We start from the raw sequence: 27,487 nt of genomic DNA on the forward strand, positions 1-27,487 counted from the left end.
TGATATTTTTATACTTAATAACATAAATGAAGTACTACGTTAGTCATACGTCATACACGGAAACTGTCGAAAGATTTGCTCATGAACTCACCTGTATGTAATCCACCTTGAGGATAGAATTTTTATAGCTACACATAATAACACAGCAAACTCGTTGTCAATGAATGGAAAACTACATGCTGAAGATAGACTTGACTGTCCTTGACCCCAAAACATATGCACCGCATCCTTGATTAGATAACATAATGTATTATGTTATCTAATCAAGGACCGTGAATCATGATTATCACAGTTTACTGAGAACCTCACAAAATACAACAAGTCATCCAGGAGCGACATAACCACACTATTAGTGAAATTCTTTTCGTGACTTTTTATTGTAGTTTCATAACTTCTTCGTTATTATGATTTTTTACAGCTAGAAATAAAGCCATCCTGTTCTCATTCAGAACAGCGTGGTAGATAACTTTGATATTGATAATTTTTATTGCCGTATCCATCCAGTGGTCGAATTGGGCCAGTATGAGCCGGTATTAAATTAAGATGCCGAAAAGCATACCGCCAGTAAATTTTTAAACTTGACATTTATTGGAGCTAATCGCACAAGTAGTTACGTAATGACTAGATTTCGGATTTTTAGGTTCTAAAATAGGTTCTAAAAATCCTAAAATAGGTTCAAAAACCCCTAAAATAGGTTCTAAAAATCCGAAAATAGGTCCTAAAAATCTTAAGTTATGCTCGAAAAATCCTGAAGTAGGTTTAAAAAAAACTGAAAATTGTTCAAAATTCCTGAAAAATGCTGATTAGGTATAGTCACATGGGACAATGAAAATGGGACACCTATATCCTGAAATACACTATCTTGCATACCGTTATGTGTGATGCCTAACCCTACGGCGATGGCAGAACTTACCATTGGAAATTTGCTATTAAAACCTACTCTTCGCAGTAGGGAACAATCTTATTTCATGTTATCCAGTCAAACTCTGCAATGTTGTCTGTGAGGATCATCTTATATGCTGAAAATAATCTTTCAACCAAAACATAGTCAGTGGTGCAAACTTCAATACTGAAATGTTAGTTTGCAAGGCGTGAATGCCACAATGCACCGAAGTGACGCGAAAGTGAGAAAGACCACGCAGATCAGACCTCTTTGGATTGCACAGGTAACAGTGGCACCAGACATTTTGCTTTGTTTAGAGCTTTGGAAAATCACCATACTTGGAGGAAGGAAAATCGACAGTGAGTACGTTTCAAACACATTCGTCATTGAATTTTCTCGTGCCAAACAAAGCAAATGCGTCTTTGTGACATAAAAATCCTGTAAAATCTTTAAAAATATATATAAAAACCTTAAAAAGGCTTGATTTAGGCGCATAAACCTAAAATAGGTTCTAAGAAGCAAAACAGTTTTTTTAGGCACTATAAAACTTCATCAGTTGTTGCGTCTTTTAACGAAACGCTAACATAACTTATTATTTCTTACATACCTGTAAAGGCAAAAAATAGGTTAAAAACCCAAAATCCAAGGTCTAGTAATCTGTCTCTCTCTCTCTCTCTCTCTCTCTCTCTCTCTTTCTTGCACTTTTGAATTGTACCCAGTGGCGTGCCCAGGATTTTCGAAAGGGAGGGGTTATGTATATTTTTTCTTGGTAGTCAGCCCTCATTTTGCCATTCTTTTTTTTTAGGAATACTGGGCCAAAGAGGGGGGGGGTATAACCCCCATCAAACCCCCTTGGGCACGCCACTGATTGTACCGTACAGCACTCTGTACTATTCCCCCACCCCGCCATACACGGCCGAGCTCTCCTTGTCGATCATACGTAATCGTAATGAGAAACGCAACAATAGCGCCGAGAATGTGCTAAAATGTTATAAATTGAACCTCATAGAGGAATCACCTAACATACTCAATCAAAAATACACAGAATCAACCAGTAACGTGTTTAGAATTGTATATAAAATTCGTATTAGATATTCACCACATCACATAACTTGCAATAAATTAAACAATGTATCAGTTGGCAGGAAAAATCACAGTGATCATTCGTGTTAATTTTGTGGTGTTAGGAACTTCTGCAGTAGTGAGTGGTTTAATTTCTAAAACATCATAATTTATTACAATTCATGCGTGGCACAAATAAAAAAGGAGCGAAATTTGTGGTGATAAAAGAGAGAGAGAATGAGAATCGGCGCATTATTTAAGTAATCACACGAAAAGAGGATTGCATCAAAAGACAGGTCCGTGCATAAGAGCATACCAGCAGTAATTTATTTCCAATTCGGCCACTGTATTCATCTCTTTTTATGTTCGTCATTTATATCAGTTAAAGCCATTCCTAGGACTAGGTGATCTCAGGTGTAGAAATGTTCGTATAATGTATCTGCATAAAGCAGCTCTGGGGTCAACCCAGCCTGTAATAAAAACTAGGTGACGTATTTATAGGTAGTCCACGGAGTTAGAACCCTCTGAAAGACTTACCAAGTCCAAAATCAAATAACCAAATACTTGTTTACTGTTCTGTAAGATGAAGTCGATATATTACCGCAGAACTTACACAGAGCTAAGAGTTAGATTGTTATTGTACATGTTTGCGAAAAATTTCATGCTTGTCGCTACTAATAATAATATGTATAAAAAAGTAATGATCAGGTAACTTATGTTTCAATCTCTGGACCTAACAATCTCTTTTGTTTTTGATTTGATTTGATTTGATTTATTTTATTTTACTTCACGTTTTGTGCCTCTTGGCTAATTTGCGAAGATGGGAATGAGTGATGAAGTGATGAAATTGCTGAATGGACATTCACAAACAAGCATGCCCGAGCTGGATTCGAACCAGCGCGATGTGCTAACCACTCGGCAACAGGGTCCGGCTCAACCTCTTTTGTATTCAATAAGTAATTGATTGATTGATTGATTGATTTGCTTTCTTTTTGTACAAAGTTTGGCTAATTTGCGAAGATGGGGATGAGCGATGACATGACGAAATTGATGAATGAACACTCACAAAATCCATGCCCAGGCCGGGATTTCAACCCGGGACCTCTGGCGTCATAGCGCGATGTACTAACCACTCCACCACGGGGCCGACAATAAGTAATTCATTTTTAAATTTCTTGACATTAATTTCTTTGGTAGGACACAAATTTGAGTGATAGTAACCAGACATAAGCTAGACAATGAATAGATGCTGTTATATCTCAAATTACACTGTCCAACAAAATTGAAGTTTTTGTCTGTTAAAAGAGAAGTTGGGGGTGATTCTAATTGAATTTGATGTGCTGATTTCAAATCTAATTACAGAATTTATCCATCACCCATGAAATTTGAGTAACAGGGTACATACAAAATATCAGGCACATACAAATCTTATATAGCCTTATAGTGATACGAAGAAATATTATTTACAATGGCATATCTAGAATGTCTTCGAACTTGATTTTCGGCTGTACTTTGCCTGAGGAACATCTCTTTTTAGTGTCCAGCAATAATCTGCCAACATATTTGGAGTCCACTTTCCTTGGTATCGCCTTTTCATTTCACCAATATCCTGGTGGAAATGATCTTCATGTTCGTCGCTCATTGTACCAAGGTTTTGCGGGAAGAAACGAGGTGGGAGTCTAAAAACTCTATCTTCAGAGCATGATAGTTCTGAATCAAATTACTGACAAGTTCTCGGTAATTTTCTGACTTGTTGTTTCTGAGCAAATTTATGCAAACTTCCTTGAAAGATTGCCAAGCAGCCAGTTCCAGCTCATTTAGGTTCTCTTCAAAATCATTATCTTTCATTAGTTTCCTGATTTGAGGGCCAACAAATATTCCCTCTTTTAGTTTCGCCTCAGTAATTCGCGAAAACCTATCTTTGAAGAACATAAATCCACTACCCTCGCGGTCCATTCCTTTTACAAAATTCTTCATCAGACCAAGGTTTATGTGGAGAGGAGGCAGTAAGATTTTGTCTGAATTTACAAGTGCTGGATGAACAAAATTCTCCTGTCCTGCGATGAGTGACTCTCTCTTCGGCCAGTTCTTTGTAACATAATGATTATTTCTATCTCTGCTGTCCCATTTACACAGGAAACAGCAAAATTTGGTGTAACCTAGTTGCGATACTAAGAAGATAGCAATAACTTTTAAATCTCCACATATCTGCCAAGAGTATTTATAGTACTGGATATTTGTTAATAACAGTTTCATGTTTTCATAACTTTCCTTCGTGCCCCAGGAATATGCTACGGGAATGCTTGGATATTTATTTCAATTGTGCAATAGAACTCCTTTCAAACTTGTTTTCGAAGAGTCTAAAAACAAACGTCATTCTTCACTTTTATGGACAACGCCTAGTGACTATAATAGACCATCAATGTTACAACAGAAAACAAGGTCCTTATCTTCGGCATACATATCTACAAAGTCTTTTTGGCGTTGCCGGAAAAAAATAACGCGTCACTCTCCAACAAATGCCATCCTTTTAATCGCGATGCAAGCAGTTCTGCTTTGCCATTACTTAACTCTAGATTTCGAACTAAATCGTTAAAACCCTCTTGAGTTATTAAGTGAGGTTCAGCTGTTGAAACACTCCCCACAAAATCAGGATCATTATGCAATTCGCTACATTTGTTAGGAACACTTTCACTTTCTTCCGTTAATACTTATGTGATCTGGTGGGGCAGGTATGGGAACTCCAGGTCCATGAGGCACCGCTCGAGTTGATGATTCTAGTGATGGATATTTCACTGTTTGCCTTGATTTCGAATTTATCCCAGATATATTTGTCAAGCAAAAATAGCAGTCTGTTATGTGATCCTTAGGTTCCCGTCATATAGGAATTCCAAAAGTCATATGACGAGATCATTTCAGCCAACCACTCAAAAGCGTTACGCAGTTCGCACAACAGATATTAGGGGTCCATTTCTTGTTTTCGTCTATCTTATTGTCAAAGTAACACTCATAAGCTTTTCTTACACGAGGAGTAAATGTTCTCCTATTTGCTTTTAAGGTCAACTCACCAGAGATATAACAAAAATTGTTCCTGTGTTTCACGCAACTTCTTGACATGATTCTGTCTTTGCTTCGAAACACTCGCTGGAACTGAAGAACACTCAGGAAAGCTTCTTTCCTCCAGACAACTTTCTATTGAAATGAGAAGTAGACATAACAGTTAAATCACAGCATTGTGTTGAAAAGTTAATCATTGTCAAATTTTTCAGTCGGATTGTTTAACAAGTTAAATTGTTGTCATTCATGCAGACATCAATGGCATACAGTTACTAGTGTATTGTTGGAGCAAAGACATAAAAATATTTTAAATATTGCCTACCAATCAGCTAATTATGGATTGCATGCTGCAATAATAATGCAGAATTATATTTTTATTGTTACAAAAAAATGGTGGGTGATTGACAATTTCTGACTTCATTTTCGGAATCAGCAGGTGGCAAAACATAAAGAACCGTTGAAATTTTACTTTTAACAAAATCATTGTTGGACAGTGTATTGAATCATTCTACCTGTTCACGTAATATTATTAATAATTATAACAACAACACTAATTTATTGAAGTATTGTAATACTAGTGTTGTTGTTATTAATATACATATTAACCTTATTATTATTATTATTATTATTATTGTTCATGTGAAACACTTGGTTTGGACTTTTCTAAAATATAGTTTCATGTACGTACCGATCGAAAGTCGACCACTTAGAGTCAGTGGCGTTCCCAAGATTTTCAAAAGGGCAGAGTTAGGTATAGGGTCAGTCCTCATTTTGATATATTTTCCTGCCTTTGACGTTATTTTTTAAGGAATACTGTATGGGAGAATATGATCCGTCCCAGCTGGGCACGCCACTGCTTAGAGCGCTCGATCACCGGCGACATTTGGCCTTTTCAGAAGGGACTCTTATGTGTGAACATATTATATGCAGAGCCGTATCAAGGTTTGTGGAGGCCCCTGGGCAAGATGTTTTGTGGGGGTCCCCCATTTTTTTTAATTTTTTTTTACTAGGAGCTTTATTAGCTCAATATGTTAACCACCAATTTTCAGCAGTTGAAATGGTAGACCTGATTTTAGAATCAGTAGTCATTCACAATCGAACATATGGCAGATAGGTTTGCAGGGAGAATAGCGCAGTGAAATAAAGTTACAGGACGAAAATTATAGCGCTATAGCAGCAGTAAAATTCTGCGTCTAAATATCTACAGTATATTATGAACACCGTAACTACAATATATAGTAAATACTAAGGGGGTTCAGACATAAACAGAGAACTGAGCAGTAGACTGTACTTACGTACATAATTTATTATGATTGATATTATTTACAATTAATAGTAAACATGTCACTACATATGCACGGTCCATCTACTGGACAATTACCGACAGGTTCATTGTGGAAATTGTAGTAACTACACTTTTTTCAAGAAAATTCCCAAAGGCTTAACACTTATAGTAGACACACTTTTCTTGCCTTTTTCGCCGAAAATTCATCTACTAACAGTTGGGCTGAAAAGTTCATAGGCTGACTCATAGATGGCGTTACTAGAATTAAATCCATGTGATTTTTACTTAGTACTAACCTTCAAAAGATACGTGTATAAATTTCACAGCTGCCGGATAATTAGTTCGTGAGATATAGCATTGTGAGTGAAGCAGCTTTTGTTATTGTGAAAAAATGGATAAAAAAGAATTTCGTGTGTTAATAAAGCATTGCTTTTTGGCGAAAAAAAATACTGTTGAAGCCAAGGCTTGGCTTGATAAACATTATTCGGACTCTGCACCAGGAAAATCAACCGTTGAGAAGTGGTTTGCTAAATTTAAACGAGGCGAAATGAGCATCGAAGACGATGCACGCAGTGGACGCCCCAAAGAGGCTGTTACCGACGAAAACATCAAAAAAGTCCACAAAATTATTTTAAATGATCGTAAAGTGAAGTTGATCAAGATAGCTGAGACTTTAAAAATATCAAAGGAACGTGTTGGACATATTGTGCATGAATATTTGAACATGCGAAAGCTGTGTGCAAAATGGGTGCCGCGCGTGCTCACAATCGATCAAAAAGCAACAACGTTTTGATGATTCGGAGCAATGTTTAGCGATATTCAACCGTAATAAACACGAATTTTTCCGTCGATATATTACAATGGATGAAACATGGCTCCATAACTACACTCCGGAGTCCAATCGACAGTCAGCCGAGTGGACTGCACGTGATGAACCGAATCCAAAGCGTGGAAAGACGCAACAGTCGGCTGGCAAGGTTATGGCATCAGTATTCTGGGATGCGCATGGTATTATATTCATCGATTACCTCAAAAAGGGCCAGACCATCAACAGCGATTATTACATAGCGTTGTTGGAGCGTTTAAAGGATGAAATCACGAAAAAACGGCCCCATTTGAAGAAGAAAAAAGTGCTGTTTCATCAAGACAATGCACCGTGTCACAAATCAATGAAAACGATGGCAAAATTATATGAATTAGACTACGAATTGCTTCCCCATCCACCATATTCTCCAGATCTGGCCCCCAGTGACTTTTTCCTGTTTGCAGACCTTAAAAGAATGCTCGCTGGAAAGAAATGTAGCACTGATGAAGAGGTAATCGGCGAAACTGAGGACTATTTTGAGGCTAAAGAGAAATCGTACTATAAAAATGGCATCGAAAAATTGTATGACCGCTATAATCGTTGTATCGCCCTCAAAGGCAACTATATTGAATAATAAAATCGAATTTTGTCAAAAAAATATTTTTTACTATGTTAGCCTACGAACTTTTCAGCCCAACTGTTATATCATCAATGTCCAATTCACGAAGAAGTTCATGTTCAGTGCTTAATAAAAGTAGGTGAAGTGCCCCAGTGCCGCGCCAGAAAATGGGGCTCGGTGGGGCTCGCCTTAATGGATTTCTCTTGTAAGGCATGAGCCCCATTTTCTCGCAGTGTTGCCAACTCCTCACTCGAAAAAAAATCACCAAGGTTTTTTTTTGGTCCAACCTAACCTAAAGCAAGGAGCTGGCAATTTTGCTTGAGGCTTCTTAATGGTTTGCTCTTGTAAGGCATAAGCCTTATTTTCTCGCAGTGTTGCCAACACCTTACTCGAAAAAAATCACCAAGGTTTTTTTTCGGTCTAACCTAACCTAAAGCAAGGAGCTGGCAACCTTGCTTGAGGCTTGCCTTACAGTGCATAAAGCAAGGTTGCCAACCTACTGGTGCTTTTACCATAGCTTTTTACAAAAAAAAAGAGAGAGGAGAGAAAGAGAGGGAAGAGTTAAACAACCGACAGCCTACCTACAGCTTTTTTTGGTCTAACCTAACCTAAAGCAAGGAGCTGGCAACTTTGCTTGAGGCTTGCCTTACAGTACATAAACCAATTTTTGCCAACCTACATATACTGGGCAAGGAGAGCCGGCACTGCCGTAAAAGAGAGAGAGATGGGTGGATGGCAACACAGTATGTGTGTGCGTTTGTGTGTATAATATGTAGCATTATTAACTAGAGTGTGTTGGCAAACCACCTGCAACTAAAAAATAGAGATGCCAACGTTGCTGTAAGATGAAGAGAGAGAGAGACCTACGGCTGGCAACAGTAATAAGCGAATGCGCCATATCGTAATTTTCCAACTCCGTATATCGTGACTTTTGTAAACCTCTCTCGGGGGAACGATGTGCCACACACACACACACACACGCGCGCGCGCGCGTATTGTGACGCATTACATACATGTGGAAAAAAAAACTTTGCCTGTTATTATAAAAAAAAAACTTTGACCGTATTCTTAAATAACTAACAAGGACAATGAATCTTTTTGGCTTCCGCAAACAGATCAACATGGAAACTGCACCGCCAAATTTCAATAACCTCTTACCTTCCGTGTTATCTAAACTCAATGGTTTACTGATCGTTCACCTTAACAGCATTTGGACGAAACTGAATGACGATGTGGGCAAGATGTTTTATGTTTTTAATAACAATTTACATTTCTACGAAATTCCGATCGACGGGAAACTTCAAATCACCGTGAATCCGGTGAACGCAGGCGAAATCAAAATTTCTACCGGCAAGAACATTTTTCGAATCAAGCACGACAAGATGCTTTCTAACATTACGTACGATGTTTCCGCTGGAGATTACCTGTACATGGAACTCCTCGGAGATTATGACAAACTTATTCCTCTCTTCGTAGAATTACGAATCGTCTATCCTATTATAAATAACCGTTAACCAAAAATGCCTAACGACATTTTCGGCAACACCAAGCGTGTAGACCATGCAGAAGAGATTCTCATGTTGGATATTCGAGTTAAGAAGTTGAGGACCGATTTGATCGCTTTGCAGGAGACCTTAAACAAAAGTTTAGAGTCGGAAATCGCCACGCTCCAAACGCAATGTCTCGACCCCATTCTGAAAATCGATTCCGAACTGAAGACGCTGATAAAAAAATTATGTCGACGTACCTTCTTACGACAGCGTTCAAAATATACAGTTGAGCGTGGATTCGCTTCAAAATGATTTGGCCAAATTACAGCAATTTCAATCGAAAAATGAAGATTTGGAAAAATTGAAACTCGAAATCGAAGAACGAACTTCCGCAATCGAAAAGAATTTCTCTGAACTTCAAACCGTCGTGAACGATATAGACGCAGAACGCTTGCACGTCGTCGTTTCCAAATTACAAGAAGAATTCACCAGCACGTTGGAAGAAATTAAATCCAAGTTGCAGACTTTGGAAGATACCATGACGAACCTACCATCGTCAGACGAACTGCAGGTCATCGGTAAAAGCGTCGCGAACATAAAAATTCAATTGGAGGCGTATCGAGATTTCGAACACATTCAAACCACCATCGCTACGCTTCAGGCGTCTCTGGAATTGATCAACGAAGAAATTAAAAATATTCACGCTGAAGCGAGAGCGTTGACGAGCATTCAAGACACGTTGAGCACGGTTCAGCAGAAGATCGAATATTTAGAAAATTTGAACGTCGAAACGAATCTCGCTCATTTTCATCACGTACTCGACAACATACAGGGTGACTTGGAATCGTTACGGACGAGCGTGCCTTCGAGCGAAGATTTGGAAAAATTGAAAACGGCGGTGACGGCACTATCCGATTCGAGCGACATCAAAAGTTCGTTGAGCGATCTCGAGAGTAGGGTGGCCAATCTCCCCACCTCCAAAGAATTGCACGCTTTGAAAAGAAACATATCTCGAATGCTGAAACGACTAGAAACGGAAACGGCGAACGTGGAACAGATTCGAGACGAAATTAGTTCGCTGGTGTCGACGCTGCCCACTTCGCAGAGCGTCGCCGACCTTCACACGCAGTTTACAGAGATGCGAAGCATCGTGAACGATCTTACCGAGAAGAGCTCGAAATTGAATCAAGTCGAGAACCTTCAGAACATTGTCGTCAACGTCAGAGATCAAGTTGGAGTGCTGGAATCCACGCAGGAATCGACGCTGGCCTCTTTCGGTGCCAAGTTGCAAGAACTCAACGAAAACTACAAGCAGTTGAACGTGGAAGTGAAAATCAAACCGTCGTTTTCTACCGTAACGGATACCATCATCGAGCATTTGCTGCCCATCGAAAATAAACTCGGACAAGTTCACAGTAATCTCGTCACCTTCGACACTAAATTCGCCAAATTGTTCACCTTGCAAGCCATCGAAATCAACAGCGTTCCCAATCAACAGAGAATCTCCACGTTCGTCGAAGGTAACAAACTGTACATGTTGCATCCTTACCATCCGTACTACAAGTTTCTCCTCGATGGGACAATTCAGATAAACGAATTTTCGTACTGGTCTCACGGCAGAAAAGCTAGCGTTCCCACCATGACCTTAATATCGAATCGTGGTGTCCAGAAAGCGGGAAACATTCCTCTGGCACGTTGGAACGAAACGCGCAACATATATGAAATACACGAAGACGAAGATCTCACCGTTTTCGACGTGAGTGCCGGCGATAAGCTGATCATTCAAAACACGAGCGAGGTGCCACCCTCTTTGAATCCCATCACGCTGGTGCTTCTCTTGAAACGTAATCTCTAAACAAAAAAATGTCTAGGCAAGCCATCGTCGAAGAATTGCATAAACCTTCACGCCGCAACTACGAACGTTTGGCTGTGGTAACCAAGGGCATCGACGACCTCTGGCAAAGCGACCTCGTGGAGATGAGTAGCGGCAATTTGAAAAACGTACATAAATGGAACAAGGGCAACAAGTACCTCCTCACCGTCATAGACACGTTTTCGAAATTCGCATGGGCTCTACCTTTGAAGGCGAAAACGGGATCGTGCGTCACGGAAGCATTCAAATTAATTTTTCGCGAAAGCGGCGACAGACGACCTCGGTTTTTGCAAACGGACAACGGTAAAGAATTTTACAACGCCGTATTCCAAAAGTTTATTCAAAAACATGGCATTCGATATTATTCGACCTTCAGTCACATCAAAGCCAGCATCGTGGAAAGATTCAATCGAACCTTGAAAACACACATGTGGAAACGATTCACGCTTCGGGGAAATTACAAATGGGTCGACATCCTGCCGGAACTCGTCGACACCTATAATAATACGGTACACAGAACGATAGGCATGAAGCCAGCTGACGTTACGAAATCTGACGAGCAGCGTTTAATTTCTACAGTTTACTGTCCAAAGTACACACCCGCGACAAAAAAAGCTAAATACAAAATTGGAGACCGGGTGAGGATCAGCAAATTCAAACGCACCTTCGAGAAGGGATTCACAAAAAATTGGAGCACGGAACTTTTTACCGTGGTTCGAGTTTTACCCGGAAACCGACACACGTATATAATAAAAGATAGTAGCAGCGAGATTTTGAAAGGAAGATTTTACGAAGAGGAACTCTCTAAAACGAAACACCCCGACACGTACCTCATCGAGAAAATATTGCGTAGGAAAGGTGACAAACTGTTTGTCAAATGGCTGGGACTTCCGGAAAAGAGTTGGATCGACGCGAACGAAGTGATCTTGTGAGTACGTGGAACGTGGTGAAGCGTCTACCGGATCCGGAAAGTCAAACGAAGAAAAAGAACGGCGAGTTGCTTCACGATTGTCGTGAAAATTCAGTTGTTGTGTTCGACGACGCCATCCTGGAAAATCAAAATGAAATTCGCAACTTTTTCACGCAAGGTCGTCACAAAGGAATGGATTGCTTCTACCTAGCTCAAACGTTTTCCAAAATTCCAAAACAGCTAGTACGCGACAACGCTAATTTCATATGTTTGTTTCGTCAAGATCACACCAACCTCAAGCACGCGTACGATGACTACGTAGGCGGAGACATGAACTACAATCAATTTTCGGAACGCTGCTGCTCTACTTGCTGGAACGGTGACGATTTCGGATTCGCGACGATCGACATGACGAGGAAACCCAACGACGGAAAATACAGAAACAAAATCAACGACTTTCTAAACGTTGCAACGTTGTGAGAAACGACGTATATAAATAACGTCATGACGAAACGAAAAATCGAGGACGAAAATCTCAAGCTTCGCGATTACCTCGCGAAACGCTTTAAAGGTTGGAAATCCGAGAATCGCGGATTCTACGAAGAGAAGAAACGTCAGGATCAACCTGTGATCGATGCCATCAGCGGTCTAGGTAAAGAAATTAAAAGTGTCACGGAACAAAATAAAAATTTGATCAACGAACTCGTACCGCTCGCAGCTAAAAGTTACGCCGTACCCACGCCTATTTCGAGCATTCCTTCGACGCCGTTCGAACTGAAGGATGCACCGGCACGACGTCGAGCCATAGGTAGCACGTCGTCGTCTTCGGATAAAATCGAGTTGGGACATTTGGCACGAGACTACCTGAGTACGGGGAAATTCGACAAGGATGAAGTGTTCGGATTGTATCCCAGCATGGAAACCAACGAAGGCGGCGGTGTGGTGTGGAAGATTGGGAAATCGAAGGTGACCTTCGAAGGCAACGACATTAAAGTCAATTTAGGCGACAAGGATAGTTGGAACAGGTATCCGGGTACGGTGGGACTGTGGGAACTCGTTGCCAAAAAGCAGCCGAAAGATTACACCGACGAAGATTACCAGAGTTACAAGGAAATTCTGATCATGACGGATGCCTTGTACCAGAACAACGACGCCTCGCAGAATAGGGTGAAATCGAGCAGCGGCGAGAAGTACAGGAATCTCATCAAACCGATTTGGAACCAGGTAAAAACAGGCAGCGGCGTCAAACGCTACAACACGCTACCCAAAGAATTCGTTTGGGTGGACGACGTTAGGAAACTCGTGGACCGATTGTTGGTGATAGCTGGCGAAGAGAATGCAGGCAACCGTAATTTCTACAACGAGAAGGTTGGCATCGTGGACATGATCAGCACGAAACTTTCCAACTTCATCGTGAACGACGACAAGGGCATAGGTTACCTGATCAAAATCATCAACACGCTGCCTCCGAAATTTTGGAACGTGGCCGAAGGAAAGGGGCTCGTGAACGACATCATCAACAAGTTACCTTTCGAGATGCATCTACCTGGCTACCAGTACTGCGGACCGGGTACCAAACTCGAGAAAAGATTGGAGAGAGGAGACAAGGGTGTGAATCCGTTGGACGCCGCATGCAAAGATCACGACATCGCCTACAACACCACGCAGACGGATCTGGACGCACGTCACGAAGCAGACAGAAAATTGGAGCATGCAGCTTTCGAAAGGTTTGTGAGCAGAGACGCATCGTTGGGTGAACGGGTCGCCGCACTGGGTACCACCATCGCCATGAACACGAAACAAAAATTGGGGTGGGGTATATAAATAACATAGAGTAAAAAACAACATGGCTTGCATAACTGATTTGCCGCCAGAGCTACTATGTAAAATATTTAAACATGCAGTAAACGGCGATTGTGAGGATGTAGGCGCAAGTCTAAGCAGGAGACGGAAGATATCATTACGTACATCATCGCGTTTCCGAAGCACGGATTTTCTTCCTCTGTTAAAAATAATAATATATATATACGTGTCAAAAAACTTGATATATAAATAACACACATCATAAAAAAATAATCTTCGGTATATATAAATAACACACATAGTGAAAAACAATTAAATTTCTCTCTAACACTCTGAAATTTTTTTGATATGACGACTGAAAAAATGAGTGATCTCCAAGCATTAAAACAAATGCTAAATTTGTCAGTCGAGTATGTAAAAATTCAGGAATTGGAAGTCGACAAACCTTACACGATAACTTCCGGTTCAATCGTTTCTACCCAGTATGGTCCCAAGGTACGCCTGTTGCTCAACGCACAATACAGTCTATTTTTACCAGATCGATACGCTAACATGTTATCCGACGAGAAGCTATCTATTTTAATCGAGAACAAAACTCGAATCGTGTACAAGGGGACAAAGGAACTTCTTGGCAAGAAAACGAAGCACGTAATAGAATTTGTGTAACGACTGCGAGGCCGTGAAAAAAAATCTCAGAACATTTATATATAAATAACATACCGTAAAAAACTACACGAGAAAAATCTCAGAATATATATATAAATAACATACCGTAAAATAACACATAGAGCATCAACATGAAGCCCAAGGGTGTCGTGTACCAGATACCATACTCCAATCTTAAAAATCTAGGTGCCCTCGATGGGTTACTCACGAAGAAACAACGCGAGAAGAAACGTTCTTGCTTGAGCAAAGGACACGGAATGAAATTACTTCTCAGCACACCTCAATTGAGACGCTTGCAGCGTTCGCGGAAACAGCAAAAGGTCGGAGGTTTCATATTCAGCATCCCGGCCATCCTGGCAGCATTGGGGGCCGTTGGAAGTTTAGCCGGCGGTAGCGCCGCCATCGCGAAAACCGTCATCGACTCGAAGAAGAACAAGGCGGAATTGGAAGAACAGAAACGTCACAACCTGGCCATGAAGAAAAAAGGAGGCAAGGGCGTGATGAAAAAATTTAAAAAAAAGAAACAACAGCACTCACCAACCGAGATATTGAATCTCTGATCGAACCGTTACAAATCAAACACTTTAGAGGAGTTTTCATGTCCGACTCGTTACCTTCAAGCGTTAAAAGAAGAGAATGCGGAGTAGTCAACTTGGACGGTCAAGAAAATCCAGGCACGCATTGGATATGTTACCACAAAAATAATGATAAAGCATTCGTTTTCGATTCTTTCGGAGGTGTTCCACCTACAAATTTAATTCATTATCTGAAAACGAACAAAACCTCTATATACTACAACGACGAACGCATTCAAAATTTCGGAGACGTGAACTGCGGTCATCTCTGCCTCTCCGTGCTCGCGTTTCTCTCTAAAATAAATAACCCTACGATCGAAGATTTCCAGAAAGCATTGTGGAACCTCAAACAGCATCACTAGGATGGGCGTGTTCCATCTCACGAGCGAATCTTCAATCTTGAAACTCACGCTGCACGACGACATCGTCTATCCTAAATCCGTGGCTCTGCGTGCATTCTACAGCATGTACCTCATACCTAACGTCACGCAGCACAACAACAAAATTAGCGTCGGAAGCGAACACATCGTCGTCACGCCAGGCCAATACAATCTTTCCACTTTGCAAGCTCAGTTACCCAAAGGCACGTATTTTTCTCAAAATTCGGTCACGCACAGAGTGGAAATCCTATCCGCGACGGAGACCGTGGACCTGGGCACCATGGGAGAACTTTTAGGTTTCGAGAACAACCACCCAAAACTCGAAGCTGGCATCAAGCACGTAGCAACCAACATTCCTAAATTCTTGGCCATAGAGACTCTGAACGTACACTGCAACGTGGCGGAAGGCATGATCACGAAATCTTCGGACGGATTATTAGGAAGTCACAAGCAGACGGGAATCATAGCCACTTTCAAACCAAGTTCCGAGTTCATGGAACCGATCATCTACACGCCCTCTTCGCCGATCTATTTTCCAGTATGTCGCAACCGCATAGACGACATAGAGTTGGTGGTGACGAACGAGAAAGGAGACGTGGTGGATTTCGCAGGTGCCACTACGACGGCCATCGTGGAGATCAACGTATAATAAATAACACACATAGTGAAATGGAGCAAATCGAAAGTTACGAATTGCAATCTTTCCCTCCCAACCGTCGCACGTTCGCCAATCTCAACGAAGCGAACAGGGAGATCGAATACGACGTGGACGTAGGCGACGGGTTCGTTCATCCTCACAGAGCGGACCTCTACCTTCAATTCGACGTGGTGAAGAAGGAAAGCGGAGACGCGTTTCCCGCAGCAGCAAACTTGATACTCGTGGACAACTTCGTGCCTCACCTGTTCTCGCAGGTGGAGGTGAGGAAACACAACACCGTCATCGACAGAATAGATTATCCAGGCATCACGTCGACGGCAGTGGGAACGTTGAAATTATCCAAAACGGACGCAGCGTACTATCAGGCCGAGGGATTCGAAGCCGGGACCAAAATATCGACGACAAGTCACACGGTGCTCTTTCCCATGCGTCTGCTGCCTGGTTTCTTCTCGGACTACAAGGAGATCATGTGGAAGGGAGGACTGCGCGTCACGTTTCGAAGAGCGGCCAACGACAACGACGCACTGATGCGATACGCTACTTTGGGTCCGGACGGCACCACGCCGCTGCCCAACACTTTACCCGAAGCGGCCAAGTGCGTCATCCGGAGCATGGAATTGAGAATGCCGGTGGTGGAATACGAAACGAACTACGCCCTCAAGTACAAAGCGGAGATCTTGAAAAGTCCGCAGGTGCCGATTCACTTTCACGGTTACCAGTGCGTGCAGAAGATGGCGTCGGGAAGTCACATGGAATTCGACGTGACGACGCAGTTCAACAACATACAGTTCGACATGCCAGATTTCGTCGTTGTGCTCTTTCAGACCGGACGCGATAACAACCAGGAAAAAGATTCTAGCAAATTCGACGACTGCAAGATCAAGAACGTTTATCTGAAGAACGGTAGGAACGAGGTGTTCCCGCGCGAGAATTACAACCTCGACATGACCAAAGACGATTACCTCAAACTTTACGAAGCTTACACGGCTTACAAACGCGTGACCGAGGGAAGCGTGGACGTGTACTACGCGCCCAGCGAATTCAAAACACGCAGGCCGATGTTCGTCATCAACACCACGAAAAGGAGGCAGGTGGTGGTGAACGATCGAACCAACATCAAGGTCGTGTGCGAGTTCCACGACGCGCTGCCTGCCGATACTCTGTGCAGCGTCATCCTGATTGCAGAGAAGTCTTTTGTGTATGATGTCAAAAATGAAAGAGTGACCGAACAGTTTTAAGTAAAAAAAAAAATCACATAATTCTCAAAAAATTATACTGACCGCAGGTTCAAATATTAGATTAACCTGCAACGCAATGTTTAGGATGTACTGCGAGGAACACCTTCTTACATTTGTGAGAATAATCTGAAATAAAAAAATAATAATAAAAAATTAATTTTAATGTATTTATAATAAATCACACTTGAACGCACACAGGAACTTCCCCTTTGGCCCTGCGTGTGCCCCATATTCACCCCGTAGGGCGCGGCAGGGAGTTAGTCCCGCTAAAAATTCCAAACCTCCACCTGTTTTTTTTTCGCATTTGAAGATAAACACTATTGTTCTAATATTTTGGCTATATTAAATTAGAACTTCTGTTACATAAATTGTTTTTTTTTCATACATACATACATACATGCCATTTACCACATTCTAAGCTAATTTCTAGATGATAGTGCCCCCATGGGAGCGTGTGAATCCCACATTTCAGAACGCGCCTCTTGTCGTCGCGTGCGTCCAGGGCAACCTTTCTCACCTGGTTGGTTGTCAACACATGGTCGACGCTCTGGATGCGCTGCTCCACTCCTGCCATTGACGTCCTATTTTTAAGGGCTTCGCGGTAATGCACTATCTCGAGGTCCTCTTGGACGACCTTCCTGTCCACACCCTTAGCCTTTTTCGTGATGGATCCTTCTGCCTGAATAGCATAGGTTTTGGAGCGAAGACCGACATCCTCGAGAGCCACATCACCTTTCTTCTCGTCTTTGACTTTGCCGGCCACCATCTTGTTGCGAGCCAGGATGCCGTATCGGTTCGGCTGGGGATAGCCCGAGGTGTCGAAAAGGTCAACCAAAGATGGAACCGTGGCCATATCCTTGTACGCGTCGGCTGTGTGAACCTGGTATATTAAACTGTCCGTGTCTATGTAGAGAAGCGAGATGTTGTGGCCGTAGTGTGCACGTAATATGTCGTAGTACGTCTCGAACATGTGTAGCTTGCTCAGATCCAGAACCGTGACTCCAACGTAGATGGGCTTGGTGAGCCTCACCTCACCTCGCTTCATGTGAATCAGAGCCAGCTGCTCATTGTAAATGGTTCTTGATTTGAATAACGGGTTTGCTACGAGCCTGCGACATTGTGCTTTGTTTGATATTAACCTCACATCTACACGATTTCGCACATTCTCCATAGTTTTCCCGAACACCGCATTGTTCATTAACTTGAAGAAATCGCGATCGAAATCAGAAGTGGCGACTGTGCGATGTTCAGTGTTGAGCTCGATGTATGGCCTCATCCATGGAGAATGCTCGAACATCAAAACTCGATGTACCGTGCGGACGGTAACCCCTCGCTTCATCAACCACCGGAGGTTTTGGTAGTGCAGGACATAACGCTTTTCGGGCACAAAGTCCATGATGAGCTTTGCTTGGTTCGAGCCGGGTGGGCATTTGAATTCCGGGACTGGCGGAAGATCGCAGAACAAATCCTGCACCTTCTCGGAGAACTCGAGGTCCACCTCGGCAAAAAATCCGCGTTCCGAATTGTCGAAACCTTCAACGTCGAAGTTGGAGGGATCGGCCCACTCGAAGTCTCCAAAGGGGAGTGGCTGCATCATGCAGTATCCGTAGAGGTTGTTGACGTCCGTGTGCATGATGTAGCTGGACGGTTGCGAAGGGTCGTAACCGGTGGCCATGTGGTGATTGTTGGCGCGTGCGTATCGCAGCGACACCTGGACCATTCCACCCCGCACGGCACGTTCCACGAACAGCATCATGTCCACGTCCGAAAGAAGCTCAAGCCTGATTTTCGTAAGAAGAAGCATGGCCGACCAAGCCAGTCCGGGAAGACTGTAGAAGTATGCAGGGTCCAGCTTGTAGATGGTCTTCGCAGTTGCACGAAACGCCTGGAACACGTCGGCGAGGAGCGTCACATCAAGTTTGAGGTACGCATCGTGGTAGTCCCCGAGATTTTGGCAATCCAGCTCGCGCCACATGGACTGAGCATGGTTATAGTCATCCTCAGATATGTCCGAGCCTCGCAGCTTGCTATAGAAGTTTGCTCGAGGAGGTAGCGACGTCTCCGCGAACTTGGTAGGGTCCGTGACGTATTCGTAGGGGTAGACCCCCTTACGCCTGAAGAGACCGGCGTCCAAGTTCGGAAAATTCGCAGAGGTGATGAGTGTTTGCTCGTCGCTGAGTTTCCCCGCAAGAGCATCGAGGCTGGCCGGGAGGAACCTCAGGGAGTCGAGGAAGCGAAGCTCGACGGTAGAGCGTGATCCCGGGATCGACACTCGTTTGCTCAAGCTAATGTAACGCTCCTCGTTCTGCGCCAGGACGTTGATTCGCATGTCGTCGTACCCCAAGTGATGCACCAGATGGTGGAAGTCGTATCCCGAGCCATTGTGAAAAAACACAGGGATGAAGCGCGGGTCCCGGGCCATTAGGTTGCATCCGTTGCACCAAGGACCAACATACCTACCGTTAAAGTGATCGTGGTGTTGGACTTTACGGTTGTTGGCGGTGTACTCCTCGACGCAGACAGGGCAAGCGATGGCCTCGTCGTGTCTACGTTGATCGTCGGGGGACAGTGGGAGCATAGACTTGGGGGCCAACAGTACCTTCCCTATCTCGATGGCCTCGACAACCATCCTCTCGAGGAAGTGTTTAACTGCGTCGGGACCGCGATACACGTAGGGCTCGGGGGCGATGTGCTGGTCTCGTCGCACCACAACGTAGGCAAAACTGGATGCCTCGTGGAGTTGGTAAGGGGTGGTGGAGGAAACTTCGGGATCGGGATCGCAAGTGGACAGGGGTTTGAGGAAGGCCTCGAAGTCCGCGATGATGATAGCGGGGTGCTCCACCATGGCACCGTGCATGTGGAAACGCTCCACGGTGCCAGGTTTGGGCAAGACTGCCACCCCAGGCTCGTTGGCATCGCAATAAAGTTTGTGGCGAGCGAGCTTCTCTGCAGCGATGTTGGGACCTCTGATGCGCTGGTAATCTTGCTGTTCTCGATTATCAAATGTGGACAAGCACCTGCGACACACCTCGACGTGGTGACTATCACTGCTCCGTTGACTCGAAACAAGTCTAGAGAGGGAGCGAATGAGGGTGTAGTGGTGATGAGTTTCATCCTTGATTAGCAGAAGATGAATTTCCTGCACACCATCGTCGTCTACGTCGCTCACCCGGATAGGGTACACCACATTTTTGTCAGTGAGGCCGTAAACGTTGATGGCCAACCGAGGGTTGTGTGTACGGGCCTCGAACTTGCGAATGTCCCGGACCTCCACCGGGTAGTCGATCCCAGCCATAGCATCTTCCAATTCCGACTCGTAGGGTAGGTAGTGGTTAACTCGATATGGATGGTTTTTCCTGCTGACAGGGTGCAAAGCTGCAAGCACCGACCATACGAAGCACTTGGCGTCACTGTTCTGAATGTTCAGGACAGCCTTCTTTGCCGCGATGGAAGGTGGTAAGGGGACGTAGCTGGAGGCGGAGAGAGGCGTAAACTTGCAAAGTTTGACGCACAGTTCGTGAGGCCCCCCACACAGCGAACCCCCCGAGCCCTGAGCTTCATGTTCTTCTTGTTTAACCACCAGCTCCTCGGCAAACTGGTTGTAGATGACCTCGAGGTTGTCGACATCCGCCAGATGCAGCGTCTTCGCCTTGGTGTTGTGGCAGAAGCTGTAAATTTCATCGGACGGCTTCTTGTACTGGCAACGTAGCGATGCGTAGAATTTGGTGGAGGAGTACGTAGCCAGTGCATTACAAAGAATGGAAATTATCTCTGCTCGCTTCTCCTCTAAAAAGCTACGAACGTCGCATAAGCCCTCCGAAGTGAGGACAAAATCCTCCAACAAACGCTCGAAAGCAGATTGGTTCGCTTTCGTCATACGCTTGACGCGTTTCGTGGGTGGTGCATTGATGGAGGCTGCTTCTGCCTTCCTCTTGGTGGAGGTCGAAGGCTGAGCCCCAGATGTACTTTCGCTTAGACAAGTAAGCTTATGCTTCTTGGCATACGCAATTGTGATGCGTTTATTGCTTCCGGAACACAGTTCGGCGGCAGCCAAATGCTTGCCTGGCACGCAGGTGCGACAATGTCTTGCAAAATGTTTGCTTGATATGGTTGTTTTGCACACAGGGCAACTTTTCATGGAGCGCATTTTTTTTGGGGGTATGTTTATTTATATGTGATCTGTTGGTGGTAGAGTGTTTACGAAAAAATGCCTTATGAGAAAAATTTTGTAAGCTAATTCTAATTAGCGTTAGTTTGGGGGGTTTATTTATATATGGGTGGTGTTGTCTTCCTCAAATATGTGCTTTAATCAACCCTATAAAAAAATAAAAATATATATATAAGAAAAATATGATTGTAGATAGAAAAAGCACAATAAATATTGTATGCATGTGTAATTCTATTTAGCTTATTTTTGCTACAAGTAAGTGTAAGTGGCAAGTAAGCTGGTGTCGCTTGAAGTTGGCAATAGAAATATTTTTTCCACACTTAGAGCACAGTTTGGTCGCACATATTTGTTTTCCCGGCACACAAGTACGACAGTGCCTTTGAAAATGTTTACTTGACACAGCAGTTTGGTACGTAGGGCAATTTTTTACAGAACGTATAATGCAGAGATTTTTTGAGGGTATGTTATTTAATATCCAATGCTGTGCAATGCAAAATATAATTGTTCACTTTTTTTTTTAACTATTCTCTATGACCTTACTTGGGTTTTTTTTTTCGCCAAATTATATGCTTCTAGTCTCCTATACAATACAATATACGTACAATATTGTCAACAGTATCATATTTGAGCAGGTCGCTTGTCACCTAAACACTACAGCTCACAGGTTGGCAAAATCTGACATGAAAGCAGATAATACGCTTAAGTCTTATTTATATATAATTTTCACGGGCGTACAATATTGTCAACAGTATCATATTTGAGCAGGTCGCTTGTCACTTAAACACTACAGCTCACAGGTTGGCAAAATCTGACATGAAAGCAGATAATACGCTTAAGTCTTATTTATATATAATTTTCACGGGCGTACAATATTGTCAACAGTATCATATTTGAGCAGGTCGCTTGTCACCTAAACACTACAGCTCACAGGTTGGCAAAATCTGACATGAAAGCAGATAATACGCTTAAGTCTTATTTATATATAATTTTCACGGGCGTACAATATTGTCAACAGTATCATATTTGAGCAGGTCGCTTGTCACCTAAACACTACAGCTCACAGGTTGGCAAAATCTGACATGAAAGCAGATAATACGCTTAAGTCTTATTTATATATAATTTTCACGGGCGTACAATATTGTCAACAGTATCATATTTGAGCAGGTCGCTTGTCACCTAAACACTACAGCTCACAGGTTGGCAAAATCTGACATGAAAGCAGATAATACGCTTAAGTCTTATTTATATATAATTTTCACGGGCGTACAATATTGTTAAGAGCGTCAGTTTCCGTAGAGCTCTCTTTTTCCATCTTCCCTCTATACAGTGAAGCTGTAGAAGACACAATTAGCTAACCTAGCATACAACATACTTTCCTAATTAATATGGATATTGTCACACATTCCTCTTATTTTATACTGTTGTAAATGGAAAAGATTATGTACTGTAAATGTTTTGTACATTATAGGGAAAAAATGCAAAATATCCCCCCAATTTTAATTCGATTCCACCTCTGAATCGAATTTTTACATATTCTCACGCCGGCACATATGTTGTTCTATTTTGCTTCTTTTACTTGCCTTGCTTAATTAACTCTCGCTAATTAGCATTTTTTTGGAAGAAGTCAACTAGAACAACATATGGCGGTATGAGAAATATGCAAATTAAAGAATATTTTAGTAATATAAGGGCCCTAGCAATTAGCTTCGTCGACTAAGAGTACTCTTTTAAACGTCTTCAGCTAGATCGTATTACTACGCGAGGACGTTTAAAATGTTTGGGTGTTGAAAAAGTTTGACCTATTTTTTTATTTCTATTTTTTGCTAATAGATGGCGCTGATAGTACCTCCTTTCTCTCTCTCCCCTCTTCTCCTCTCCCCCCTCTTTCTCCTCCTCCTCTGCTGTATGACAAATAGCACAAACATAAAATCAAGATTTTGGAGAGCAAACCATAAAATTTGCATGCATCTGATGTCGAACTAGGAACTTTATCTTTCGGGGAGTCAACATTATTTTTTTACTCAGTCGTCATATAACATGAACACACGCAAACATTCACATGTGCTTTTATTATTTTCTGTTCGGTAAGTACAAGTATATTCTTACATAAATTATTGTTTAATTTAATAAATTGTAAACTCGAAGCCTGCTATACTAACACTCCTTCTGTGTTTCATTATACTATTGAAAGCGAATGTTGCGTGCATACGGAAATAACACAGAAAAAAAAAGCGGATGGAAGCAATTTAAAATCAGTGGAGCAAGGTTAGTATTACGAGAACGTAAAAACATGTGCTTTCATTCAACTTCGAAAAATAAGAATAAATATGTGCATACAGAACACATATGCTTTCTTTTCACAGTTGTAAAATCATATAAATTGTACATGAAGTAAGTTACGGGAAGGCTCTTTCTTTTATGTCTGTGTATATGTATGTTGTACAATTAGGTACAAGTATTGTACAATTAGGTACAAATTGTTGTACAATTATTTCCCCCAGTTGCCCAGTTGGAGTTGGGGGGCATAACACTGGTACTATTTGTTTAATATTTTATTTCAAATTCACTGTCAGAAACTAGTGTTGCCAGTTCCTGGATGTAGGTTTACCTACTCTGTTGGTTGTCACTGTCAAGCTTCCAGTATTCGTACAGCATAAAAAGCTATAACCCCCCCCCTCTCAAAATATATACATTGTATACGCCAAGATGCTCAATAGCCTAGCAACACATCATGAAAAAACATGCCAAGAGGACCCAGTGGGTTTATAAGTCAGTGCTGCCAACTCCTATTTGTAGGTTAGCTTAGCCTGTGAAAGATCATATAGTAGAATTTTTGTAGAGTAGGTAGGCAACACCGACGAGCATCAAATAATGATTTCGAGCCTCAAATAATAATTCGAGCCTCGTCGGTGTTGCCAATTCCTATTTGTAAACCTTTACTTTTTTGGTTGGGCACCACGCACTCCTGGCGGGGTTATAGGGGCCAGGAATCCTAAAAAACAACAATTATTATTATTTTGTTTGTTTGTTTGTGTTATAATATAAGTGTGTGTGTGCGCGCGCGCGCGTGTGTGTGTGTGTGGCACATCGTTCCCCCGAGAGAGGTTTACAAAAATCACGATATACGGAGTTGGAAAATTACGATATGGCGCATTCGCTTATTACTGTTGCCAGCCGTAGGTCTCTCTCTCTCTTCATCTTACAGCAACGTTGGCATCTCTATTTTTTTAGTTGCAGGTGGTTTGCCAACACACTCTAGTTAATAATGTTACATATTATACACACACACGCACACACATACTGTGTTGCCATCCACCCATCTCTCTCTCTTTTACGGCAGTGCCGGCTCTCCTTGCCCAGTATATGTAGGTTGGCAAAAATTGGTTTATGTACTGTAAGGCAAGCCTCAAGCAAAGTTGCCAGCTCCTTGCTTTAGGTTAGGTTAGACCAAAAAAAAGCTGTAGGTAGGCTGTCGGTTGTTTAACTCTTCCCTCTCTTTCTCTCCTCTCTCTTTTTTTTGTAAAAAGCTATGGCAAAAGCAGTAGGTTGGCAACCTTGCTTTATGCACTGTAAGACAAGCCTCAAGCAAGGTTGCCAGCTCCTTGCTTTAGGTGGTTAGACCGAAAAAAACCTTGGTGATTTTTTTCGAGTAAGGTGTTGGCAACACTGCGAGAAAATAAGGCTTATGCCTTACAAGAGCAAACCATTAAGAAGCCTCAAGCAAGATTGCCAGCTCCTTGCTTTAGGTTAGGTTGGACCAAAAAAAAACCTTGGTGATTTTTTTTTGAGTGAGGAGTTGGCAACACTGCGAGAAAATGGGGCTCATGCCTTACAAGAGAAATCCATTAAGGCGAGCCCCACCGAGCCCCATTTTCTGGCGCGGCACTGGGGCACTTCACCTACTAATAAAAAAAAAAAGATTGGATAAGCGATCCTGTCCCATGGCCTGTTTTTCACTAATTTCATTTTTGAGAAACATCTTTCTCCGCTGCAGTTTGTTACCATTATGAAAAAATACATCCTAAAGAGAATTTCGACATTGGGAAATGTACTGCACAACGGGACCTTACATACATTATACATAGACAGTTCCATTGGGATGTCTTCCTGATGTTTGACATCGCTACTGCTTACTAGGTGTGCAAACTGTATCAGCTCATTCTCTAGCGAGGGTTTCAGATCCTCCTCGAAGATGCTCACAAGCTCGCGAGCTGCAGATGTAATTTGTGATGGAGTTGCCACTGCAAGTTCATTTAGAATACTGAACCTCCTGTCTGCGAGTGATGAGGTGATTTGATCAATCACTGGTAGAAAACTTTCCACTCTGAAATGTTCACTAGGCGAGAGGTGGATTTGAGGTTCATTTTCATAGTCAAGAGGATTCAGTCGAACGTTTCTCACCCGCTGAAGTGAGTGTTCCTTATTGTACTCTTCTGTGACACTTTTTCTTCTGGCTATCTCCTCATATTCAGAAAACTAGTTCCTTTTTGATTCTACGAACTTCTATAAAGATCTCAAAATGTCAATGGCAGATGAAGAACTAACCTTGGATGCTGGAGTGTTTTGCTCGTATCATCAAATCTCTCTAAAATGTCATTCCAGAAGACGGATAACAATGCGATTTCCAGGGACGACATTTTCCGTGAGAGCCAATTCGCTTAACTTCTTACAACAACCTTCTCTTCTTTGCCATTGCCTATTTCAACAAGAGCTTCCTTAAACTTTTCGTAACCTTGGACTATGGCTTTGTGGCATCTGCTCTACATTCACCGAGTCTCACTTATCCACCAATGTTTGATAACGGCGAGGTGATACTGTGAAGAACACATAAAGCCGTTGTACAAAATCGAGGAAATGAACAGCTGCAGGACATGCATTAGCCGCTGCTTTCCCTACCAGATTCAAAGAGTGGGCACAACATGGTACTAGCTCTGCTAGTTTATTTTTTTTCCTTGACAAGAGCTTGCATGTCTTTATACTTTCCACACATATTCGCAGCATTATCATACGATTGGCCACGGCAGTCACGTATATCAATCTTATGATGGTCTAGAAACACCAATAACGCATTGGCAATAGCAGACCCAGTGTGACCACAATTTGGTAAAAAGGCCAGAAACCTTTCTTTTGGAGATAACCCTTCCATATAGCGAACAACTATAGTCAGCTGATCGATGTGTGACTCATCTCATTTTTTAGTGGAGGCCCTTCACATCTTCCTTTTGGTGGGGGCCCCCGGGGCAATTGCCCCAGTTGCCCATAGGTTAATCCGACCCTGCATATATGTGAAACAAGTCTACAATCATATACTACACACCATAATAAATTAATATATACTTCCTGCGTACCCATTTTTTAGGTGCTGCTCATAACCAGAAAGAAAAAAGCACCACATTCTTGCCACGTCGTATTAAGAATAAAAAAGTTACGTGAATGCACAGCTTTTTGTCAAACGACCGCTGTAATCAAATCACAGAGAGTGATTAATGCATTTTGTGGATTGGAGAGCGTCTGCTCTGTCCCACCAATGGGCTTGCTCCCCCGTGCGGCCAGGAAACGGGAAAACGATGTCGGAAATGACGTCATAAGGGCATCAATCATCGTTTCTATGAGCTTCCTAACGATGTGCATTAACGTGGGGCGGAATGTTAATTTGTGTATTGAATTTACCCCTGCGTTTTCAATTCGAAGCCTTTATGTACCGTCACCATGGCAACCGGGTCATAAAGTTTCTAAAATCAAGGTTCGTGGCACAGATTCCTTTCTTTTTCACCGCGTTTGCTTTTTCTTCTTTCCTTTCGTTTACGATTTATCGGTCTCCTTTCTCTTGCAGACAGACGCAGAGAATGTTGTAATAAAAAGAAAAGTAACGCTGAGATGTTCGCGCAAGTTCTCTGAGTGGTTTCAAGTATTGAATTATCTTTGGGTCAAGATTAAGGAAAGGCCAGAGGGGGAAATGGAAGTAGGAAGTCAGCTATTTGACAGAAGTTACTTGTTAACAGTGTTATAACGCCG

At 42.5% G+C, this 27,487-nt stretch overlaps 2 protein-coding genes across 2 annotated transcripts in view; one reads left to right on the forward strand and one right to left on the reverse strand.

Annotated features, from left to right (window-relative positions):
• The window catches only part of LOC145999043 (SPRY domain-containing SOCS box protein 3), a 49,812-nt gene extending 49,664 nt beyond the window's left edge, over positions 1-148 (reverse strand). Inside the window, exon 1 of the mRNA XM_083135976.1 lies at positions 92-148. Coding sequence (XP_082992102.1) covers positions 92-136 — 45 coding nt within the window. The 5' untranslated portion in view covers positions 137-148. The remainder of the gene's footprint in view (positions 1-91) is intronic.
• The window catches only part of LOC145999042 (uncharacterized), a 75,996-nt gene that overhangs the window by 18,262 nt on the left and 30,247 nt on the right, over positions 1-27,487 (forward strand). The gene's annotated exons all lie outside the window — the stretch shown is intronic.

Source organism: Lepisma saccharinum, chromosome 14 (assembly GCF_977018435.1).
Source record: "Lepisma saccharinum chromosome 14, izLepSacc3.1, whole genome shotgun sequence".
Taxonomy (NCBI): Eukaryota; Metazoa; Arthropoda; class Insecta; order Zygentoma; family Lepismatidae; genus Lepisma; species Lepisma saccharinum.